This window comes from Balaenoptera acutorostrata, chromosome 13 (genome assembly GCF_949987535.1).
Source record: "Balaenoptera acutorostrata chromosome 13, mBalAcu1.1, whole genome shotgun sequence".
Lineage (NCBI taxonomy): Eukaryota > Metazoa > Chordata > Mammalia > Artiodactyla > Balaenopteridae > Balaenoptera > Balaenoptera acutorostrata.
Window position 1 is genome coordinate 41,231,678 of NC_080076.1, and position 20,877 is coordinate 41,252,554.

The window sequence follows — 20,877 nt, forward strand, 5'->3', positions numbered from 1 at the left end:
TTTTGGGAGACCAGTGATTCCCATCCCCACCCGCCCCAACACTGCAAAGCTGCTTTATTTTATTTTTATCTTTATTTTACACTTTGTCTAGACTGACAGTCACTACTACTCAGCATTTAATGCTATAATTTTCTTCACCTTCTGACCTTCCCCACTTTCTTCTCTCCTCTTATATTCTGTCTTATTTACACACTCTTTCTCTCCTGTCACTTCTTGGTTTTTCTGAGAAATGGAGGCTTTTTATAGACAGCACTGGCCAAGAAGAGGGCACCTTTCTTTCCACATAGAAAACCAGACAATCAGAATGTCCCACACAACGTGCTCAGGACTGTGGTTTGTCACAGCTGCGTCTGTCTGCTCTTGGTCACCAAAAGGCTGCCTTTGCATTGCCAAATCGTAATTTATTTTCTTTCCCTAATTCCACATCCAAAACTACCTAAAAGTCAGAGGGTTTGGAAAGACCAAATCCCAGAGAACCTAATCTGTGATTCTTTGATGTAATAATAATATAATACCTGCATGTATTTGAGGTATAGTTTGGGAATCAAGATTGTAGTAGGAGGGATGACTTTTCTACTTATCATCTGTGTCTCAGTCAGGATAACACTGGGGAAGGGTGGGTGGAGGAAGCCCTTCTTCCGGCATAGTCTAAGCTGTATATCACAAAGTAAAAGCCCTGTTAAAGGTTCAACGTTAAGAAGAGGAGAAGGAACTAGATTCAGTGACACTGTACTCACGTGAAATAAGAAAAACATTTGGTCATTTATAAAATAGCCTGAAGTGCAGCTTTACTTGGGAATCCCGCGTAAACCTTACGGATCTAGAACTCAGCCTGGAAGCCCCTTCAACCCTCCTCCTCTAGAGCAGCTTGTGGCCCTTGGTTCACAAGAAGCTACAAGAAACCATATGCACCACGTGACCCCCTTCCTGCCAAAGAAAACCTGGAACTGCCTTTGTTTTTTCTTTTATGTTAAAGTTGTTATTCCTATCATCATTTTTAAATACTTAACATGGTTGACAACAGCAAAATTAAAATTAAAAAAAAAAAAAAAAAAGGGCAGTCAGCAAAGCTAGATAGAAGTCACCGATGGGTCTTCTCAGGAGTTTCTCCAGATCACAGCCCTCTAGATCCTGGCTGCGTTTCTAACATCTTGTGAGCCTGGATGTTCGCTGGAGCCTAGCAAGGGCCTGATGGGCGCTGCACACACTCATTCGTTACTGAGGTTCTGTGACGTGTAAGGTAACCCACGATCCAGTTCACCCAGACTGCACAGTTTTACTTATTTTCCCACTGTAATTACTACTTGAACCCCTTTTACACACTAAAGCATTCCAATTTGGGCAATAAATACATGGTTTCTTCTAGCTTGTGTGCTAAGCAAACACCAAGAGGAGAAAGCTGGTCCTCCAGGAGTTCATCCTCTTCAGTTATAAAGTTTGTAAGTTCCTGAGACCTAAACTGGGGTCTCAGGAGTACGTGGCAAGGCAGAGAACGCGGAGGAGGAGGATTCTGGAGGTGAAGAGGGGACAGGCCGAGGAGAGGGGACGGGATGAGCAACGGCAGGGGCTCAGGCAGACACAGGGTGTGCAGAGTAGGGCACTGCCCACAATGTGGGGCTGAGTGAAAGCCAAGTGTGGGAGTCAGGAGGGGACCAGACCCCAGGGAACCTCAAACAACAGCATGAATCGCGTGGGCTGGATCCTGCAGGCAGCGAGGAAACTTAGGAAGGTTCGTGTGGCATCAGACCAGACCAGGGAAATACAGGTAAACATTCTCAGATGCAAAGTGTACCTCAATTCTTAATTAAAACAAAAAATCCCTTCCAGGTTATGAAACAAACCTGGAAACTCTTATCTGTCTTTACCATCTTGAAGTTTTAGTTTCCTCTCTGCCTGCAAGGATTTCAAAGGCAAAAAGGGATAGCGTTCTAATCCAAGGGTCATCAAGCTTTTTCTGTACCCCGCCTGAGAGTAAAAACATTAGGCTCTATGGTCCCTGTAGTCTCCGTCGCAACCCCTTAACTCTGCCACCGCAGTGCAAAAGCACCTAGACAACACACCCACAGAAGGAAGGGTGGCTGTGTTCCAATAAGACCTTATTTACAGGAATAAATGGGTGGCTCAATTTGGCCTGGGGGCTTTAACCCATGAGGATTCGTTCACAATACTAATTCCTATTGTGCGAATTAAGTTGTGCTTTTGGGAAGGGTTGCTTGTTTTTGAGATGAAGCTACTGAAGGTGGGTCACAAAGGCATGAGTGAAGGAAAGTGTGATGACATCAGACTTGCACGGAGAGCCCTGGGGAGTGCACGGCCCGGAGCGGCCACTTCCCGGGCACAGTAATCTGTACCCTGTGGCGGGGACCCGACACCACGGGGTGGCCACCCTGGAAGAGGGCGTTACCTCGGCTTGCTCGGCTGCGTGTGCGGACGCCCAGCACGGGGGTGGCGTCCTCCAGGGCAGGGGACGAGGTCTTCAGCACGGCCTTCATGTTCTCGTGCTCGGCAGCGTCCTCCGCATAGCTCAGGCCTTGTGGCTGGCTCGGGGGCGCCGGGGAACCGCTGGAGAACTTGCCAGACTGCAAGAGCAAGGGGGGTTAGGGCGTGAGGTGACTAAAGCCAACTCAAGCTTAGAAAACCTTTAGATGAGGAAAGCCTTCTCTTCTCTGTCTTTTGTTTACAGAATTCTGCAGACAAGTTAGCAACGGGCAGTCAATGAGGGGTCAATGAACTAATGACAAAGCATCTGCATACCCAGGAAGTTCTCTTATCTGAAAGAGAAGCCTTGGCCCCAGAAGGACCACACCCATCCCTCCAGGTAGTGGGTCTCCCAGCTCCCTGCAGATTCCCTCAGTGGGAGCCGGCAAGGGGCAACAGACCTCAACTCTGGGAAAAATTCAGAAATCAAATCTGTTTCTAACACCACAGCCTTGATAGGATCATTGAAATATGCTTGTTAATCAAATATAGTGAGATTTATTTTTTAAAACGTAGTGCCAGAAAGCAGTTAGAAGTTTCTCATATATCACTTAAGACGGTAGAAGTTTAAAAGTGGGATTCAATTACAGAATCATACAATGTTAGGAGTTGGGAAGGATTTTTCCAGAACTAGTCCCACCTCACTTTAAAGAGAAGAAACTGAGGCTGTCCAAGATTAAGTGACTTGCCAAAGGCCCCAAAAGGCTTTGATTCAGGGCCCAGATCAGAACACGGCACAGAAATTCATGCTGAAACTGAGTTTGGCAACACTCACTACTTCTCCTTGTGTCAAAAATTTAGTTGTTTTCACAAGCATTACACTCACATGATGATGTTCTCTAATTCTAGCTGAACAAAGACAGCATATATGTTTTACAAGAGGTATGCTAGAATATCGGGCCTTATGCACACAATGCCAAACATCTGGATGAAAAATAAAAAGTCAGTTAGAATAACAAAGAGTAGCTCCATAGACTTCTGGCTTCCTCTTTTTATCCAGTGTCTCAGCTCTGGTGCTAGAGCCCGGGACACATCCGTGATTTGTACCATCTGCACAGCTCCTTCCTCATCCTTCAGGGCTGAGCAGCCCGGCCTTGGTCTCTGGTTCTGGCATCTGCACCAGGGTCAGGGGGAGGAGCTGCTGCCCATCCCACCCCTCTGTCCATTTGTCCAGCAGTAGGAAGAGATCTGCTGACCCTGCCACTTTTGACAGGGCCTGGAACTCAGGGACAGCTTGGAAAATGCAGTTACCCTCCAGTCAGTCCCTGGCACACACATCATGATGAGAACCCGTGTCAGGGGGTTAGTGATCACATGGAAACCCAGCAGAAAACAGTCATGCAAGGTTTAAAGCACTGAACAGGGCTGACACTTCATGCTGCTTATGTCAGGTTAGATTCTACAGCACGCTTGAGAAGGTCACACGTGGCATTCTTTGTGTTTATAAACATCCTACCTCAACTTCATCCTCTTCATCAGTCTACTCGAGAGGAAAGGACAGGACAGGACAGGATGGGAAAGACAGAGGGGATTCTTAGAAGGCACAGAAGTCAGCAAAGATGAGATCATCTGACTGTCACATCAAATTCCAAATAAAGAATTCAGCCACCACAACCAGGGTACACCCTGTTGATTTGGGAGCTGCTGAGCCCTGCCTGCGAAGCCCTCCTGTCTGGACATTCTCTCCGAGAGCCCCAAGACCGGTCCTGACCAAAGTCGGGAGGGACTTGGAGCTCCAGGCCCGTCTCCTGAGGCTGCCTAGGAGGATGATAACCAGCTTACCTGCTCCCCTGACCATTACAGACCTCACTCTGTGCCCTGCCACTCGGCTGGCCATGCTCCGTGGAACCACCACCTGCCAGCAATCAGGCCCTCAGCAAGTTTACCAGCTTCCCTCTGCCTGTTTCCATCCATCAGCTGTCATCCCCACCTCTCAGCCCGAGTGCTGGACCTCTCCCTGCCCAGGCTGCTGGGTCTGGGTCCCCGTGAATCCTTCTACAGACAGGCCAGACAGGACAAGTGGGACAACTGCCAGGCAGAACAGGTCCTATTACTCTTTCCTCAGAAACATGAAATTCAGTTCTTTTTAAAATCTTACCTGTCCTTCATGGAGGCTGTCTGAACTGACACGCCATTCTTTTAATTATCACCAGACAAACTGCTTTAAGTAACTAAATACAATATCCCTTTTCCAAAAATAAATTGAGGGTGAAAGTCATGTCAATCTCTTAATTTTAAATCAAACACACCCTCAATTTAACTTGTGTTTCCACCGAGGTTACAAGCCAGGCCAGCAAATCAGGCACAGGTTTTTGAGAACTGACTAAACTTTTGGGAGCCGAAATGACAAAATGCTTCCAGTTCTGCACTGCCTCTAGGCAAATGGCCTTCTGACAAGACATGATTTTTTTTCTTAACCTTAGAGCTTCTTTTTTTTTTCTTTTTTTTGTATTTTTGAATTTTACTTATTTATTTATACAGCAGGTTCTTATTAGTTATCCGTTTTATACATATTAGTGTATACATGTCGATCCCAATCTCCCAATTCATCCCACCACCACCACCACCCCCGCCACTTTCCCCCCTTGGAGTCCATACGTTTATTCTCTACATCTGTATCTCCATTTCGGCCCTGCAAACCAGTTCATCTGTACCATTTTTCAAGGTTCCACATATATGCGATAATATACGATATTTGTTTTTCTCCTTCTGACTTACTTCACTCTCTATGACAGTCTCTATATCCATCCACATCTCTACAAATGACCCAATTTCGTTCCTTTTTATGGCTGAGTAATATTCCATTGTATATATGTACCACATTTTTTTTTATTTCTTATTTTTTATATTATTATTTTTATTGGAGTATAATTGCTTTACAATGGTGTGTTAGTTTCTGCTTTATAACAAAGTGAATCAGCTATACATATACATATATCCCCATATCTCTTCCCTCTTGCATCTCCCTCCCTCCCACTCTCGCTATCCCACCCCTCTAGGTGGTCACAAAGCACCGAGCTGATCTCCCTGTGCTATGTGGCTGATACCCACTAGCTATCGGTTTTACATTTGGTAGTGTATATATGTCCATGCCACTCTCTCACTTTGTCCCAGCTTACCCTTCCCCCTCCCCGTGTCCTCAGGTCCATTCTCCAGTAGGGCTGCATCTTGATTCCCGTCCTGCCTCTAGGTTCTTCATGACAAATTTTTTTTTTTTTTTTTAGATTCCATATATATGTGTTAGCATATGGTATTTGTTTTTCTCTTTCTGACTTACTTCACACTGTATGACAGACTCTAGGTCCATCCACCTCACTACAAACACCTCAATATCATTTCTTTTTATGGCTGAGTAATATTCCATTGTATATATGTGCCACATCTTCTTTATCCATTCATCTGTTGATGGACACTTAGGTTGCTTCCATGTCCTAGCTATTGTAAATAGAGCTGCAACGAACATTGTGGTACATGACTCTTTTTGAATTATGGTATTCTCAGGGTATATGCCCAGTAGTGGGATTGCTGGGTCGTATGGTAGTTCTATTTTTAGTTTGTTAAGGAACCTCCATACTGTTCTCCATAGTGGCTGTATCAATTTACATTCCCACCAACAGTGCAAGAGGGTTCCCTTTTCTCCACACCCTCTCCAGCATTTGTTGTTTGTACATTTACTGAGATGCCCATTCTAACTGGTGTGAGGTGATACCTCATTGTAGTTTTCATTTGCATTTCTCTAATAGTGATGTTGAGCAGGTTTTCATGTGCTTCTTGGCCATCTGTATCTCTTTGGAGAAATGTCTATTTAGGTCCTCTGCCCATTTTTTGATTGGGTTGGTTTTTTAATATTGAGCTGCATGAGCTGTTTATATATTTTGGAGATTAATTCTTTGTCCGTTGATTCATTTGCAAATATTTTCTCCCATTCTGAGGGTTGTCTTTTTGTCTTCATTGTAGTTTCCTTTGCTTTGCAAAAGCTTTTACGTTTCATTAGGTTCCATTTGTTTATTTTTGTTTTTATTTTCATTACTCTAGGAGGTGGATCAAAAAAGATCTTGCTGTGATTTATGTCAAAGAGTGTTCTGCCTATGTTTTCCTCTAAGAGTTTTATAGTGTCTGGTCTTACATTTAGGTCTCTAATCCATTTTGAGTTTACTTTTGTGTATGGTGTTAGGAAGTGTTCTAATTTCATTCTTTTACATGTAGCTGTCCAGTTTTCCCAGCACCACTTATTGAAGAGACTGTCTTTTCTCCATTGTATATCCTTGCCTTCTTTGTCATAGATTAGTTGACCATAGGTGTGTGGGTTTATCTCTGGGCTTTCTATCCTGTTCCATTGATCTACATTTCTGTTTTTGTGCCAGTACCACATTGTCTTGATTACTGTAGCTTTGTAGTATAGTCTGAAGTCAGGGAGTCTGATTCCTCCAGCTCTGTTTTTTTCCCTCAAGACTGCTTTGGCTCTTCAGGATCTTTTGTGTCTCCATACAAATTGTGAAATTTTTTGTTCTAGTTCTGTGAAAAATGCCAGTGGTAGTTTGCTAGGGATTGCATTGAATCTGTAGATTGCTTTGGGTAGTATAGTCATTTTCACAATATTGATTCTTCTAATCCAAGAACATGGCATATCTCTCCATCTGTTGGTATCATCTTTAATTTCTTTCATCAGTGTCTTATAGTTTTCTGCATACAGGTCTTTTGTCTCCCTGGGTAGGTTTATTCCAAGGTATTTTATTCTCTTTGTTGCAATGGTAAGTAGGACTGTTTCCTTAATTTATCTTTCAGATTTTTCATCATTAGTGTATAGAAATGGAAGAGATTTCTGTGCATTAATTTTGTATCCTGCAACTTTACCAAATTCATTGATTAGCTCTAGTAGTTTTCTGGTAGCATCTTTAGGATTCTCTATGTATAGTATCATGTCATCTGCAAACAGTGACAGTTTTACTTCTTCTTTTCCAATTTGTATTCCATTTATTTCTTTTTCTTCTGTGATTGCCATGGCTAGGACTTCCAAAACTATGTTAAATAATAGTGGTGAGAGTGGATATCCTTGTCTTGTTCCTGATCTTAGAGGAAATGCTTTCAGTTTTTCACCATTGAGAATGATCTTTGTTGTGGGTTTGTCATATGTGGCCTTTATTATGTTGAAGTAGTTTCCCTCTATGCCCACTTTCTGGAGAGTTTTTATCATAAATGGGTGTTGAAGTTTGTCAAAAGCTTTTTCTGCATCTATTGAGATGATTAGATGGTTTTTATTCTTCAGTTTGTTAATATGGTGTATCACATTGATTGATTTGCGTATATTGAAGAATTCTTGCATACCCAGGATAAATCCTACTTGATCATGGTGTATGATCCTATTAATGTGTTGTTGGATTCTGTTTGCTAGTATTTTGTTGAGGATTTCTGCACCTATATTCATCAGTGATATTGGTCTGTAATTTTGGTTTTTTGTATTACCTTTGTCTGGTTTTGGTACCAGGGTGATGGTGGCCTCATAGAATGAGTTTGGGAGTGTTCCTTCTTCTGCAATATTTTGGAAGAGTTTGAGAAGGATGGGTGTTAGCTCTTCTCTAAATGTGTGATAGAATTCACCTGTGAAGCCATCTGCTTCTGGACTTTTGTTTGTTGGAAAATTTTTAATCACAGTTTCAATTTCATTACTTGTGATTGGTCTGTTCATATTTTCTACTTCTTCTTGGTTCAGTCTTGGAAGGTTATATCTTTCTAAGAATTTGTCCATTTCTTCCAGGTTGTCCATTTTATTGGCATAGAGTTGTTTGTAGTAGTCTCTTAGGATGCTTTGTATTTCTATGGTGTCTCTTGTAATGTCTCCTTTTGCATTTCTAATTTAATTGATTTGAGTTCTCTCCCTCTTTTCTTGATGAGTCTGTCCAGTGGTTTATCAATTTTCTTAATCTTCTCAAAGAACCAGCTTTTAGTTTTATTGATCTTTGCTATTGTTTCCTTTGTTTCTATTTCATTTATTTCCACTCTGATCTTTATGATTTCTTTCCTTCTACTAACTTTGGGTTTTGTTTGTTCTTCTTTCTCTAGTTCCATTAGGTGTAAGGTTAGATTGTGTATTTGAGATTTTTCTTATTTCTTGAGGTAGACTTGTATTGCTGTAAACTTCCCTCTTAGAACTGCTTTTGCTGCATCCCATAGGTTTTGGATCATCGTGTTTTCATTGTCATTTGTGTCTAGGTATCTTTTGATTTCCTCTTTGATTTCTTCAGTGATCTCTTCGTTATTTAGTAATGTATTGTTTAGCTTCCATGTGCTTGTGTTTTTTACGTTTTCTTCCCGGTAATTGATTTCTGATCTCATAGCGTTGTGGTCAGAAAAGATGCTTGATATGATTTCAATTTTCTTAAATTTACCAAGTCTTGATCTGTGACCCAAGATGTGATCTATCCTGGAGAATGTTCCATGTTCACTTGAGAAGAAAGTGTAATCTACTGTTTTTGGATGGAATCTCCTATAAATATCAATTAAATCTATCTGGTCTATTGTGTCATTTAAAGCTTTTGTTTCCTTATTAATTTTCTGTTTGGATGATCTGTCCATTGGTGTAAGTGAGGTGTTAAAGTCCCCCACTATTATTGTGTTACTGTCGATTTCCTCTTTTATAGCTGTTAGCAGTTGCCTTATGTATTGAGGTGCTCCTATGTTGGGTGCATATATATTTATAATTGTTATATCTTCTTCTTGGATTAATCCCTTGATCATTATGTAGTGTCCTTCTTTGTCTCTTGTAACATTCTTTATTTTAAAGTCTATTTTATCTGCTATGAGTATTGCTACTCCAGCTTTCTTTTGATTTCCATTTGCATGGAATACCTTTTTCCATCCCCTCACTTTCAGTCTGTATGTGTCCCTAGGTCTGAAGTGGGTCTCTTGTAGACAGCATATATATGGGTCTTGTTTTTGTATCCATTCAGCAAGCCTGTGTCTTTTGGTTGGAACATTTAATCCATTCATGTTTAAGGTAATTATCGATATGTATGCTCCTATGACCATTTTCTTAATTGTTATGGGTTTGTTTTTGTAGGTCCTTTCCTTCTTTTGTGTTTCCCACTTAGAGAAGTTCCTTTAGCATTTGTTGTAGAGCTAGTTTGGTGGTGCTGAATTCTCTTAGCTTTTGCTTGTCTGTAAAGCTTTTGATTTCTCCGTCAAATCTGAATGAGGTCCTTGCTGGGTAGAGTAATTTTGGTTGTAGGTTCTTCCCTTTCATCACTTTAAGTATATCATGCCACTCCCTTCTGGCTTGTAGAGTTTCTGCTGAGAAATCAGCAGTTAACCTTATGGGAGTTCTCTTGTATGTTATTTGTCGTTTTTCCCTTGTTGCTTTCAGTAATTTTTCTTCGTCTTTAATTTTTGTCAATTTGATTACTATGTGTCTCGGCGTGTTTACCTTGGGTTTATCCTGCCTGGGACTCTCTGTGCTTCCTGGACTTGGGTGGCTATTTCCTTTCCCATGTTAGGGAAGTTTTCGACTATAATCTCTTCAAATATTTTCTTGGGTCCTTTCTCTGTCTCTTCTCCTTCTGGGACCCCTATAATGTGAATGTTGTTGCATTTAATGTTTTCCCAGTGGTCTCTTAGGCTTTCTTCATTTCTTTTCATTCTTTTTTCTTTATTCTGTTCTGCAGCAGTGAATTCCACCATTCTGTCTTCCAGGTCACTTATCCATTCTTCTGCCTCAGTTATTCTGCTATTGATTCCTTCTAGTGTATTTTTCATTTCAGTTATTGTATTGTTCATCTCTGTATGTTTGTTCTTTAATTCTTCTAGGTGTTTGTTCTTTAATTCTTCTAGGTCTTTGTTAAACATTTCTTACATATGCTCAATCTTTGCCTCCATTCTTTTTCCGAGATCCTGGATATTCTTCACTATCATTATTCTGAATTTTTATTTGGAAGGTTGCCTATCTTCACTTCATTTAGTAGTTTTTCTGGGTTTTATATTGTTCCTTGATCTGGCATATAGCCTTTTGTCTTTTCATCTTGTCTATCTTTCTGTGAATGTGGTTTTTGTTCCACAGGCTGCAGGATTGTAGTTCTTCTTGCTTCTGCTGTCTGCCCTCTGGTGGATGAGGTTGTCTAAGAGGCTTGTGCAAGTTTCCTGATGGGAGGGAATGGTGGTGGGTAGAGCTGGCTGTTGCTCTGGTGGGCAGAGCTCAGTAAAACTTTAATCCACTTGACTGCTCATGGGTGGGGCTGGGTTCCCTCCCTGTTGGTTGTTTGGCCTAAGGCCACCCAACACTGGAGCCTACCTGGGCTCTGTGGTGGGGCTAATGGTGGACTCTAGGAGGGCTCATGCCAAGGAGTACTTCCCAGAACTTTTGATGCCAGTGTCCTTGTCCTCACGGTGAGCCACAGCCACTCCCCGCCTCTGCAGGAGACCCTCCAGCACTAGCAGGTAGGTCTGGTTCAGTCTCCTATGTGGTCACTGCTCTTTCCCCTTGGTCCCGATGTGCACACTACTTTGTGTGTGCCTTCCAAGAGTGGAGTCTCTGTTTCCCCCTGTCCTGTCGAAGTTCTGCAATCAAATCCCTCTAGCTTTCAAAGTCTGATTCTCTAGGAATTCCTCCTCCCATTGCCGGACCCCCAGGTTGGGAAGCCTGACGTGGGGCTCAGAACCTTCACTCCAGTGGACTTCTGTGGTATAAGTGTTCTCCAGTTTTTGGGTCACCCACCGAGCACTTATGGGCTTTGATTTTATTGTGATTATGCCCCTCCTACTGTCTTATTGTGGCTTCTCCTTTGTCTTTGGATGTGGGGTATCTTTTTTGGTGAGTTCCAGTGTCTTCCTGTCAATGATTGTTCAGCAGTTAGTTGTGATTCTGGTGCTCTTGCAAGAGGGAGTGAGCGCACGTCCTTCTACTCCGCCATCTTCAACCTTAGAGCTTCTTTATTTCACCAGATGGTTGGCTTTTTTTTTTGGCAATTAGCACACGTGCAAGGTGCTGAACATACAAATCTCTAGCCCTCTTGATATCTCCCAGTCACTGGTGTTTCTTTTTCATAGAAAAGGAAGCTGCGGTTGGGAGAGATTAAGTCTCACCCAGGATGACCACGGTCCTTGGCTAGGCTGTGGGAATCCCTGGATGGACAGCCCGCATTCTCACCACCCGTCTGGGGTGTGATGACGGCAGAAAAGGCCACACTTACCTTGTGCTGCCTTGTCTGTGTCACCATTTTGCCTGGAACTAGTTTGGGCCACAAGGAACAAGGAATGACTTAGTTTCTCACTGAACCTTACATGGCAGGACTCCTGGATTGTAAGAAAGGAAGCCTTCTGCATATTCAGAAACAGAGAAAGAAGAGGAAAGACAGGCACACAAAGCAGATGTGGGGCTACGAATGTAGGGTCTTCAGATTTTACCCAGACTTCTCTGTGTCTTATAAAATAATGGTTTTTCTAAAGTCATCTGTGTTTAACTGCAACCACTTCCACCATCATTATTCAGCATCTATATTAAAAATGACTTACTACAGTTTTCTCTAAAAATCACGTCCAGCTCTAATGCTCAGGGGCTCTGTGACTCTCTATTGCCTGGTTTTGTTTTCAGTGGTCTAAGTTGTGCATATATGTTGTTTTCTACCCAGATCATGACATCTTTGGGGTACAAGCTTGTCTGTTATTGCACTCACATTTTCCTCGGTGCCCTGTGTCGCTTGCTGGGCACACTATAGGCGCTTAATTGAGAGTTGGAAAAACTTGAAGCTAAGTACTTTGCTTCGAATGACAGTATCCTAATCTTCCAGCAGATGGCAATCTTTCTACATGAATGGTGCCACTTGGACCACTAAAAACAGGGACTACCTTGAGGATGAACCCTAAAAAAGCCTGCACTGTCCAGATTTTAATGAGAATTTAAATATTTTTGAATCCAATTCTAGAAACATTTACCCCTGTTTATAAATAGTAAGACTGAATATTTTCAGAGACGGACAGAACTTAAAAATTAGTGGGATCTGTAAAAAATCTGAAGAATTTGGCAAGAAATTCTGGTGTGTTTTCATAACTATAAGCATATGCATATTGGTCTTGTATTTTTCACCCTCCAGTATGTTTCATTTCCACAAACATAAGCACTTCCCTTTTAAAACTTTTAAAAATAATACTTTGGAATGAAATGTGGGCTATAGTTTGCCCAAATGGATTCAGTTTGCTTCCTTAGTTGCTGTCCTCCAGGAAGCTAAAGATCCGATTGAACCCAGATTTCAGGAGAGGAGACAGAAGACTCAGCTGATGGCACTGGCCTTCAGAACAGTCCGTAGAAAGGGTCCCTTCTGCAGAAAAGTGATCTGAGCACTCCCTAAGGGTCCAGAAAATTCCAAGGAAACAAGGGATCAAGGGTGGGGTGAATGGTGAGGGGATTAGTCCCTGGTTCTCCTTAGAAATGCCTTAAAATGGTAACAAAATTGTAATGCATCCAAGAAAGTTACACCCTCAGGAACGTGGATAGCAACCATATGTCTTCTGTTTCTCCTACAGTGTGAACACCCGTCTGGCACAGAAGGCAGCCTCAGTGAGTTCTTAACTGAATTTATTCCTCCCCGAAGAAATCTGCCTGACTTGGGTTCGGCAGAGGTTTGCAATCCCAGGATGATGCCACTCCCTATGACTTACTCCTTTGCCTATCCAGTCCCTGGATCACTGAGAGGCAATGTGACGCTCAGATATATATAAAGATGGGCTAAGTTTCATAAAGGCACATTAGAGAGGCATCTGCACTGTGTCTTTGTCTGTCTCTGGCATCCTCACGCATTGCTTTGCCTTCCACTTACAAAGCATCTCCCATCTGATGTTTTCCCACTGCACCCGTGGTGTGGGTGGGCTCAGGGCTGAAGTAGAAGAGATGGGGGAGGAGCCCAGGAGCAGCGGAGGCATGCAAGTGTGCAGGGCCCCCCCATGGGGCTATTGGGAACTCTTGCTGAATGAATTCACTGTCCTCTGGGCTCTCCTTCCACCCTGATACCCTCGAACTCAAGGGACTGCCAAGAGCCCATCAGATTATGTCTTTGAGCAACCACATCAATGATTTCTCCATTCAGATGCCTAGAATGGGTGGTCCATGTGTCAGCTGATTGGTTATATAGTATCATTGTGATTATTAACTGAATCAATTCCCAAATCAGTACATTTGTCTTCCTATTATAAGTGCCGTTATCTTTTGTATTTTTTCTTCTCCTCTTCCATTCTATCCACATCGCAAAGGTGGAAAATGGAATCAAGCATTTAAAGTCATCAGCATCATACAACACACCAAGTTAATTAATTGTGTGGCAGGTTAAAGTTCCTCCACCAGCCACGCATCCTTAATTTATGTCTTAGTTCTATGTTTTTGTTTTCTTTTTTTGGCCGTGCTGCGCGGCATGCAGGATCTTAGTTCCCTGACCAGGGATTGAACCCGCGCCCCCTGAGGTGGAAGCGTGGAGTCTTAACCACTGGACTGCCAGGGAAGTCCCTGTAGAGAGGTTTATGGTTGATCGGACTTTCAGAATAAATGAAATAAAGAAACTCGTTTCATGAAACTTACATCAGTGATCATCTTCCCTCGGGTCTTATTTCTCTCTCTGTGGTTGGCCCGTTTCTGTTTCTGCTGCAAAACTCTTTCCCTGGTGGTGCGATACTCCAGTGCAAACTCACTGATGATCCTGCAGAACTTGTTTATGTTCACTTCCCGAATCGCATAAGGTGGGTGACCCATAAAGAGCAGAAAGGAGTGGAACCTGCAGTGAAGAAACAATGGTGGCAAGGGCTTCAGGTTTAAGGAACAAAAATCAGTTGCCTGCAAACTTTCAGTAAAAAACCAATCAGCCAAAGACACTGCTCTTCATTCTTGGGGCTCTGAGATTGAAGAATGAAAATGCAACCAGAAATCAAGTTCAACTCACTTTGTCACTGACAGAGGTGGTGGGATTTCAGGAGATTAATTACCTTTTCTCCATGCTTATCTGTGTTTTAATGTCTCTTAAATCTGGGGTGTAAAACTTTTTTTTTTGATAAATTTATTTATTTATTTATTTATTTATTTATTTATTTATTTTTGGCTACATTGGGTCTTCGTTACTGCGCACAGGCGTTCTCTAGTTGTAGTGAGCGTGGGCTACTCTTCATTGCAGTGTGCAGGCTTCTCCCTGCGGTGGCTTCTCTTGTTGCGAAGCACAGGCTCTAGGTGCACGGGCTTCAGTATTTGTGGCCCGCGAGCTCTAGAGTGCAGCCTCAGTGGTTGTGGCGCACGGGCTTAGTTGCTCTGCGACATGAGGGATCTTCCCGGACCAGGGCTTGAACCCGTGTCCCCTGCATTGGCAGGCGTTTTCTTAACCACTGCACCACCAGGGAAGTCCCAAAACTGGTGTGTAACACTTTTATAAGAAAAATGATGAAGTACTATTTTAAGAAAAATATTGCACAGTTTCTAGATCATATGAAAACTGAATAAGGGATAAAGAAATGTTGCTTAGCAATTTTTTGGGAACCCACTTTAATGAATACGTGGAATTGACATGAACATATTTTGAATAACATGTTAATTCATGATTTGTAAAAAGATGCTTATAAGTAAATATTTTGAAATATTTTCTTGCAATATCATATGCAATCTTAATTTAATTAGGACACACCAAACAAGCAGCCCTAAATCAATTTATTTCAGCTATTTAGTATATAAATTAAAAATTACTGGATTCTATCTACTTAAAACTTTTGGAAAAGAAATTAAATGAGCAAAGAAGTTCCCAATTTTTAGTTATTAAGGAAGTGAGCAAAGAAGTTCCCAATTTTTAGTTATTAAGGAAATGAGAAAGAAAATAGTAGGAGACAGAGGATAATTTTTATGTAGAATAAACAGTATTATATAACTGATACCACTAATTGTATAAAAAAACTTTTCTGATCACTCTAATTTGTACAGCTTGAATAGGGGTTTGGTTTATTTTTCAAATGAAGGACAGTGGCTTATTCTTTTTGTGAAGAATACTGAAGGAAAGCATATGACATGCATTTAAAGGGGGATAAAAAATGCTGTTTAAAACCAAAAATGCTAGCTAAAACTATAAAACTCAGAAGAAAACATAAAGTATAACTTTTCATGACTTTGGATTAGAAAATGATTTGTTAGATATGATACCAAAAGCATAAGCACCCAAAGAAAAACGATAAACTGGACTTCATCAAAATTAAAAACTTTTGTGCTTCAAATGATACTCTCAAGATTGAAAAGACAACCCAAATAATAGGAGAAAATATTTGCAAATCATGTCTGATAAGGGGTTTGTATCCAGAATATATACATAAATCTTACAACTCAACACTAAAAAGACAAATAAAAATGGACAAAAGATTTGAACAGACCTTTCCAAAAAGATTATTGGCAAATAGCTAATAAGTACATGAAAAGATGCTCAACACCATTAGTCATTAGGGGAATGCAAATCAAAACCACATTCAGACACCACTTCACAATCACTACAATGGCTGTAATAAAAAAGACAGACAAGTGTTGGTGAGGATGTAGAGAAATTGAAACCCTCACACAGTACTGGTGGGAACACAAAATGGTTCAGCTGTGGTTGAAAAGACACAGTTCCTGAAGAGTTAAACACAGAGTTAACCTATGACCTAGCAATTTCATTCCTATACATATACTCAAAAGAAATGAAACTATGTGTCCACACAAAACCTACACAAATTCCATGGCAGCATTATTCACAATAGCCAAAAAGTGGAAACGACCCAAATGTCCATCAACAGATGAATAGACAATATGTGGTGTATCCACACAAAACTGGCCCCGCTACCTCTCTGACCTCATTGCCTAGGACGCCAGTCACACTTGACTCCTGGTGATTCCTTGAACAAGCCCACCTCAGGGCCTCAGTCCCCCAGTGTGGTGTGTAGGGGACCCTCGGGGGACACAGCTGAGCTGAGAGCCTGCAGGGACTCTAAGGAGGGGTGGGGTGGCCACTCCACTGGGAGGACCACAGGTCCTAACAAGGCATCCAGTGCTAGCTCTTCCCTACGCCCAGAACATTCTTGCCACAGACAGCTGCCTGGATGGCTCTCTTACCCAAGTCTCTGCCCAAATATCACCTCCTCAGAGAAGCCTCCCCTAACCGCCCTACATAAAACAGCGTGTCCTTATCACTCCCTATCCCATTTACACTCTTAATTTTTCTTCCTGGCTCTTATTACTACCTGACATTACATACTGGAGATTTGGCATGATATTATATATATTAGGATAGGATAGTGTAATATACGTATGTATTGCCACTTATCACTACTCAAGATCTGTGTGTAAGAGGAATCGAGGGAGGATCAATCAGCCCACAGCTGGGTCCTCTTCTATACATAAGTACTACTCAAGATTCCTTATCCCCTACTTTCCAGAACATTGTTTATATCTAGAGGGGATCCAATCTTAACATATAAGTTGGAGATATGATTCAAGTACAGTAAGTCCCCTACATACAAACCTTCAAGTTGCTTTCAAAGATGCGAACATGCGTGCCAGCCCCTGTATGCCAGCTGTTGTACTGTACTATTGTACTTTTCAAGGTACTGTACTGTAGGATTAAAAGTGTTTTCTTTGTTTTTTGTGTTTGTTTTTTATGTATGTATTATTTGTGTGAAAAGTATTATAAGTATTATTGTACCGTAATAGTGGTACAGTACTATACAGCCGATTGTGTTAGTTGGGTACCTAGGCTAACTCTGTTGGACTTAACGAACAAACTGGACTTAGGAACACACACTCGGAACGGAACTCATTTGTATGTAGGGGACTTACTGTATATATTTTGTAAACAGGGGAGTAATAAGCAGCAAGTAAAATGCACACCTGAAAAAAGATTCAGATGTACCTTTGAGAGGAAAGAAACTGTGGCATTCCTTCAGAAGAACAAAGTGGGTATGCCTTTAAGGGAGTAAAACATTTAAGCGATTTTCGTTAGTTGAGTTTGTAACTTTCATAACACATGACAAGGTCTTATGGTTATGGAGGGGCTGGTTCCCCTCATCAGTGTCGTGAGGCACAAGCCAAACACCTCTGATATGTTCCACCTTCCGCCCTTTTCCTCATGGGTGCCACTGAGTAGGGTGTCTGGCCCGGAGGGGTGGATTTGGGGGCACCGGGAAGCCAGTGTGTGGGTGTTCGCTTGTTTTCCACCTGTCTCTGCCCGAGGAATGCCAGGTCCTTGCTGTAGTTCTCCGTGCCTCCCAGGAAGGCCTTTCTCCCCACTCTCACCTGGTCCCCCCTGCAGTGCCTGCCACGGTGTAACTGTAGCCCAGTGACTCCATGGGAATTGGCAAGTCGGTTTGTACATCCACAGAGTGGAACTGGCTGTCACCGCAGCAATGCAGAAGGGCAGGTTAATCTCAGGTTTGGACATCCAGAACAAGATGTTCTCAGCCGGGCAATAGTCTGAAAGTCAGGTTTTGCCTAAAGAGAATTGTCTAAGTTCTTTTTTCTGCTCCTTTATTAAGAGGGGCCACTGGCATCAGACAGGAAAGGGAGCTGGAAGCGCCTGCCCCGTTAGCTCCATGACAGAGGGGAGCAGAGAAGGTGGGCGCCCAGGTGGGTGTCCAATAATGAGCATCAGGGATCCAGGTCACACAAGAGCAACCAGCATCTGGGCAACCAGCTTACCAGGGAGAAAAGGACAATCAGAGCAAACACTATATGCATAGGATACATATCCGCACGTGTCATATATATGCACATATACACACACACACACACACACACACACACACACACACACACACACACACACACATACACACACACACACAATAGCCTAAGGAACAGATATATCACCAAACTGAGTCTTAAACTGTCTGGGATAAGATGGTTACTGTGACCAGGCATAATAGCTTTACAAGACTTTCATAAAACTGCTCCAGTTTCCTGCCATTCCAAATGGAAACTATTTGTTTATTTGAGTAGTTTTAAGTTGGAAATTACTTGTATCATACAAAGCATGGAGGGCTAAAGCAGCTTACACTCTCTGCCTCCCCTTTTTAACCATGTTAAAAGCAGCGTGTACTTTGCTTGTAGTAAGAAATTTGACAAAATCTCTGATAAGATCCTCCTACCCAGAAGGCAGCTGTGAGGTCCAGATGAAGTACAGGGAGGGGGATTTACAGTTGAACAACTAAATTCCAAAAGTACTGAGTAATGGTTAGTTGTCAACCTGGAGGGAAGATTCTGTTCCTTATTCCTATCCAGTCTAACATTTAAAGACTCACCTCACCACCCCCCACCCAGAAAAGTCTGGATCAAGACCCAGGAGGTATGATCACCCAAACAGCACGTGACACAAGCTGAGAGAGGGCTCACAGGCAGACAAGAGAATGAGGTTTTTTTAAAGTTCTGTATGGGTTCAAGAAAGGTGAAGGAAGGAAAGACAGAGTATGGAGGCGGGGAAAAGAGAAAAAAAATAATAAAAGATGTGAAATGCACAGGGATAAATGAAAATACCACACATTTGTTTAAAAATAATAATAAAGTACTCAAGCACAAGAGTGGGAGTGGGCTTGAAGAGCAGTTCTCTGGGGAAAGCCTGTGGTTTAGATGACCCCAAGGGAGGGCTCCCTTAACAGAATTGCAAGGAGGCCTGTTTCAGAGCGTCTGTTATCAGAGCACCTGCTCCAGGGAAACCCCAGCCTGTAGGTCTGAACATTTGCTCATCAAGGTGCAAGGCCCAGCACACAGCACGCAGACCCAGAGGCCGGGGTGAGGGACTTGCAACCATGTTCTGTGACAAGACAAAGGAGAAGAAAGTGGGGGATGCCTGGTAGGAAATGGCTTGACCTGGGGAGTTGGAAGACCTAGTCTTGGTGCTGCCACCACTTACAAGGGAGACAGCCCTGGACAGCCATGGAGCTGTCCCAGACCCCAGCCAGCCTCCCTGTAGTCAGGCAAGGCCTGACACATCACTGCTGTGTCTCCCAGGGTCCTCATGGATCCTGGGACTTGAAGGAAGGCTGATCCAGAGGATGGGACCCATGGTGGGACCCAGGCTGTCTCTAGGAGGGCTGCAGCACAGAGCAGCCGTCCGAGAATCGATGAGAGAAAGGTCTCAGAAGGCAGGCTGTGCTTGATATGAGGAAGGAAGCTTCCTAACAAGTCAAGCTGCCTTCCAAGGATGTGTACTTTCTGTAGGCAAAACTGTTCAGGCAGATGCAAAGATGCAGAGGCCAACTTGCCAGAGATCTTGCAGATGCAATTCCTGATCGAGTAGGATTTTTGGATGACAGCGTCTCTGAGATTCCTTCCCATCTCAAGATTCAACGGCATCATATTATTGGGGTGTGTGTGTGTTTGAGAAAAATTAAGTACTCATGAAACAAAAAAGTCCGTCAAAGGTGCACTTGCTATGTACCAAGAATTTACAGGACGATGTTAGTAAATTTAACCTTCAGATCTTGGTTTGCAGAATATCTTCAACATGCCATTTTACTGATGTTTGCATAAGCTCCTCAATCCACTCACCTGTTAATTATTCTTCTATGGACAATCTTTAAAATTATAATTCTCTCTGCACAGTCTTTTAGGAACTCTGACATTCGTTGTTTTAAAACTGGTTTCATTTCATGTTTTGCAATTGCCTTGAGATGATCCCATGAAGCTTTGCATCGTCTCTCCATCTGACATAAATTATCCTGAAGTTGATCAAAGTCAACCTGAAAATCAGAGAGAGAACATTACAAATGCAATGAAATAACCGGACATCAACCTGACCCAGGAAACCGAACTGCCTCTGGGAAGAAACAAACATCAAAACCCAATTTACATCTTGAAATACAAATATATTTATGGCCTAAAAATTATCCACATGTCTTGACATCAAATTATTTAGTGATAAAACTTCTCCAAATGAACTCAACGCAAGTGTCACCTTTTTTTTTTTTTTTTTTTTTTTTGCCGTATTTGGAAAGAAATCTTAAGAAAGTCTTCGGGCACTGTAAATTAAAACGTGATATCAAGGAATCTAGTACAAGATGAACTGAGCAGATGTTTCATAAAATTTTTCAGAGCTCTCTTTTTCTTTAGATATTTCACTTGAGGTTGGAGGAATGCACCATAGTCCTACATGGATGGCCTTGATATGCTGGGGCCAGTTAAGGGGCAGCCAGAGCTTCTCTTCACCATGATCATTTTTACATTGTGTGACAAATTACTTTATTTATCCATTCATTCCCTCATTCAAACAACACTCAGGGAAAAACTAGTGCATGCCAGTCCCCCTCCCAGGTATGAAGAAGACAAAGATCAATGTGGAAAGAGACCAACTTGCTATTCCCAAGGAGGCTCAGAGTACAGACAGGTGATCACCGAGCACTGAGGATGTACAGAACCCACCAGGCCTCTGTGTC

The 20,877-nt window shown here is 42.3% G+C and overlaps 1 protein-coding gene across 5 annotated transcripts in view; it reads right to left on the reverse strand.

Moving 5' to 3' along the window:
• Positions 1 to 20,877, reverse strand: part of FHOD3 (formin homology 2 domain containing 3) — a 495,595-nt gene that overhangs the window by 16,768 nt on the left and 457,950 nt on the right. For 3 of the 5 annotated variants that reach the window (XM_057527272.1, XM_057527271.1, XM_057527269.1), the window contains 4 exons: positions 19,994 to 20,184; positions 14,033 to 14,225; positions 3,935 to 3,958; positions 2,405 to 2,579 (listed from right to left, as the gene is read on the reverse strand). In XM_057527272.1, the coding sequence (XP_057383255.1) occupies positions 2,405 to 2,579; positions 3,935 to 3,958; positions 14,033 to 14,225; positions 19,994 to 20,184 (583 nt within the window). The remainder of the gene's footprint in view (positions 1 to 2,404; positions 2,580 to 3,934; positions 3,959 to 14,032; positions 14,226 to 19,993; positions 20,185 to 20,877) is intronic. The other 2 variants (XM_057527268.1, XM_057527270.1) reach the window with 1 other exon arrangement.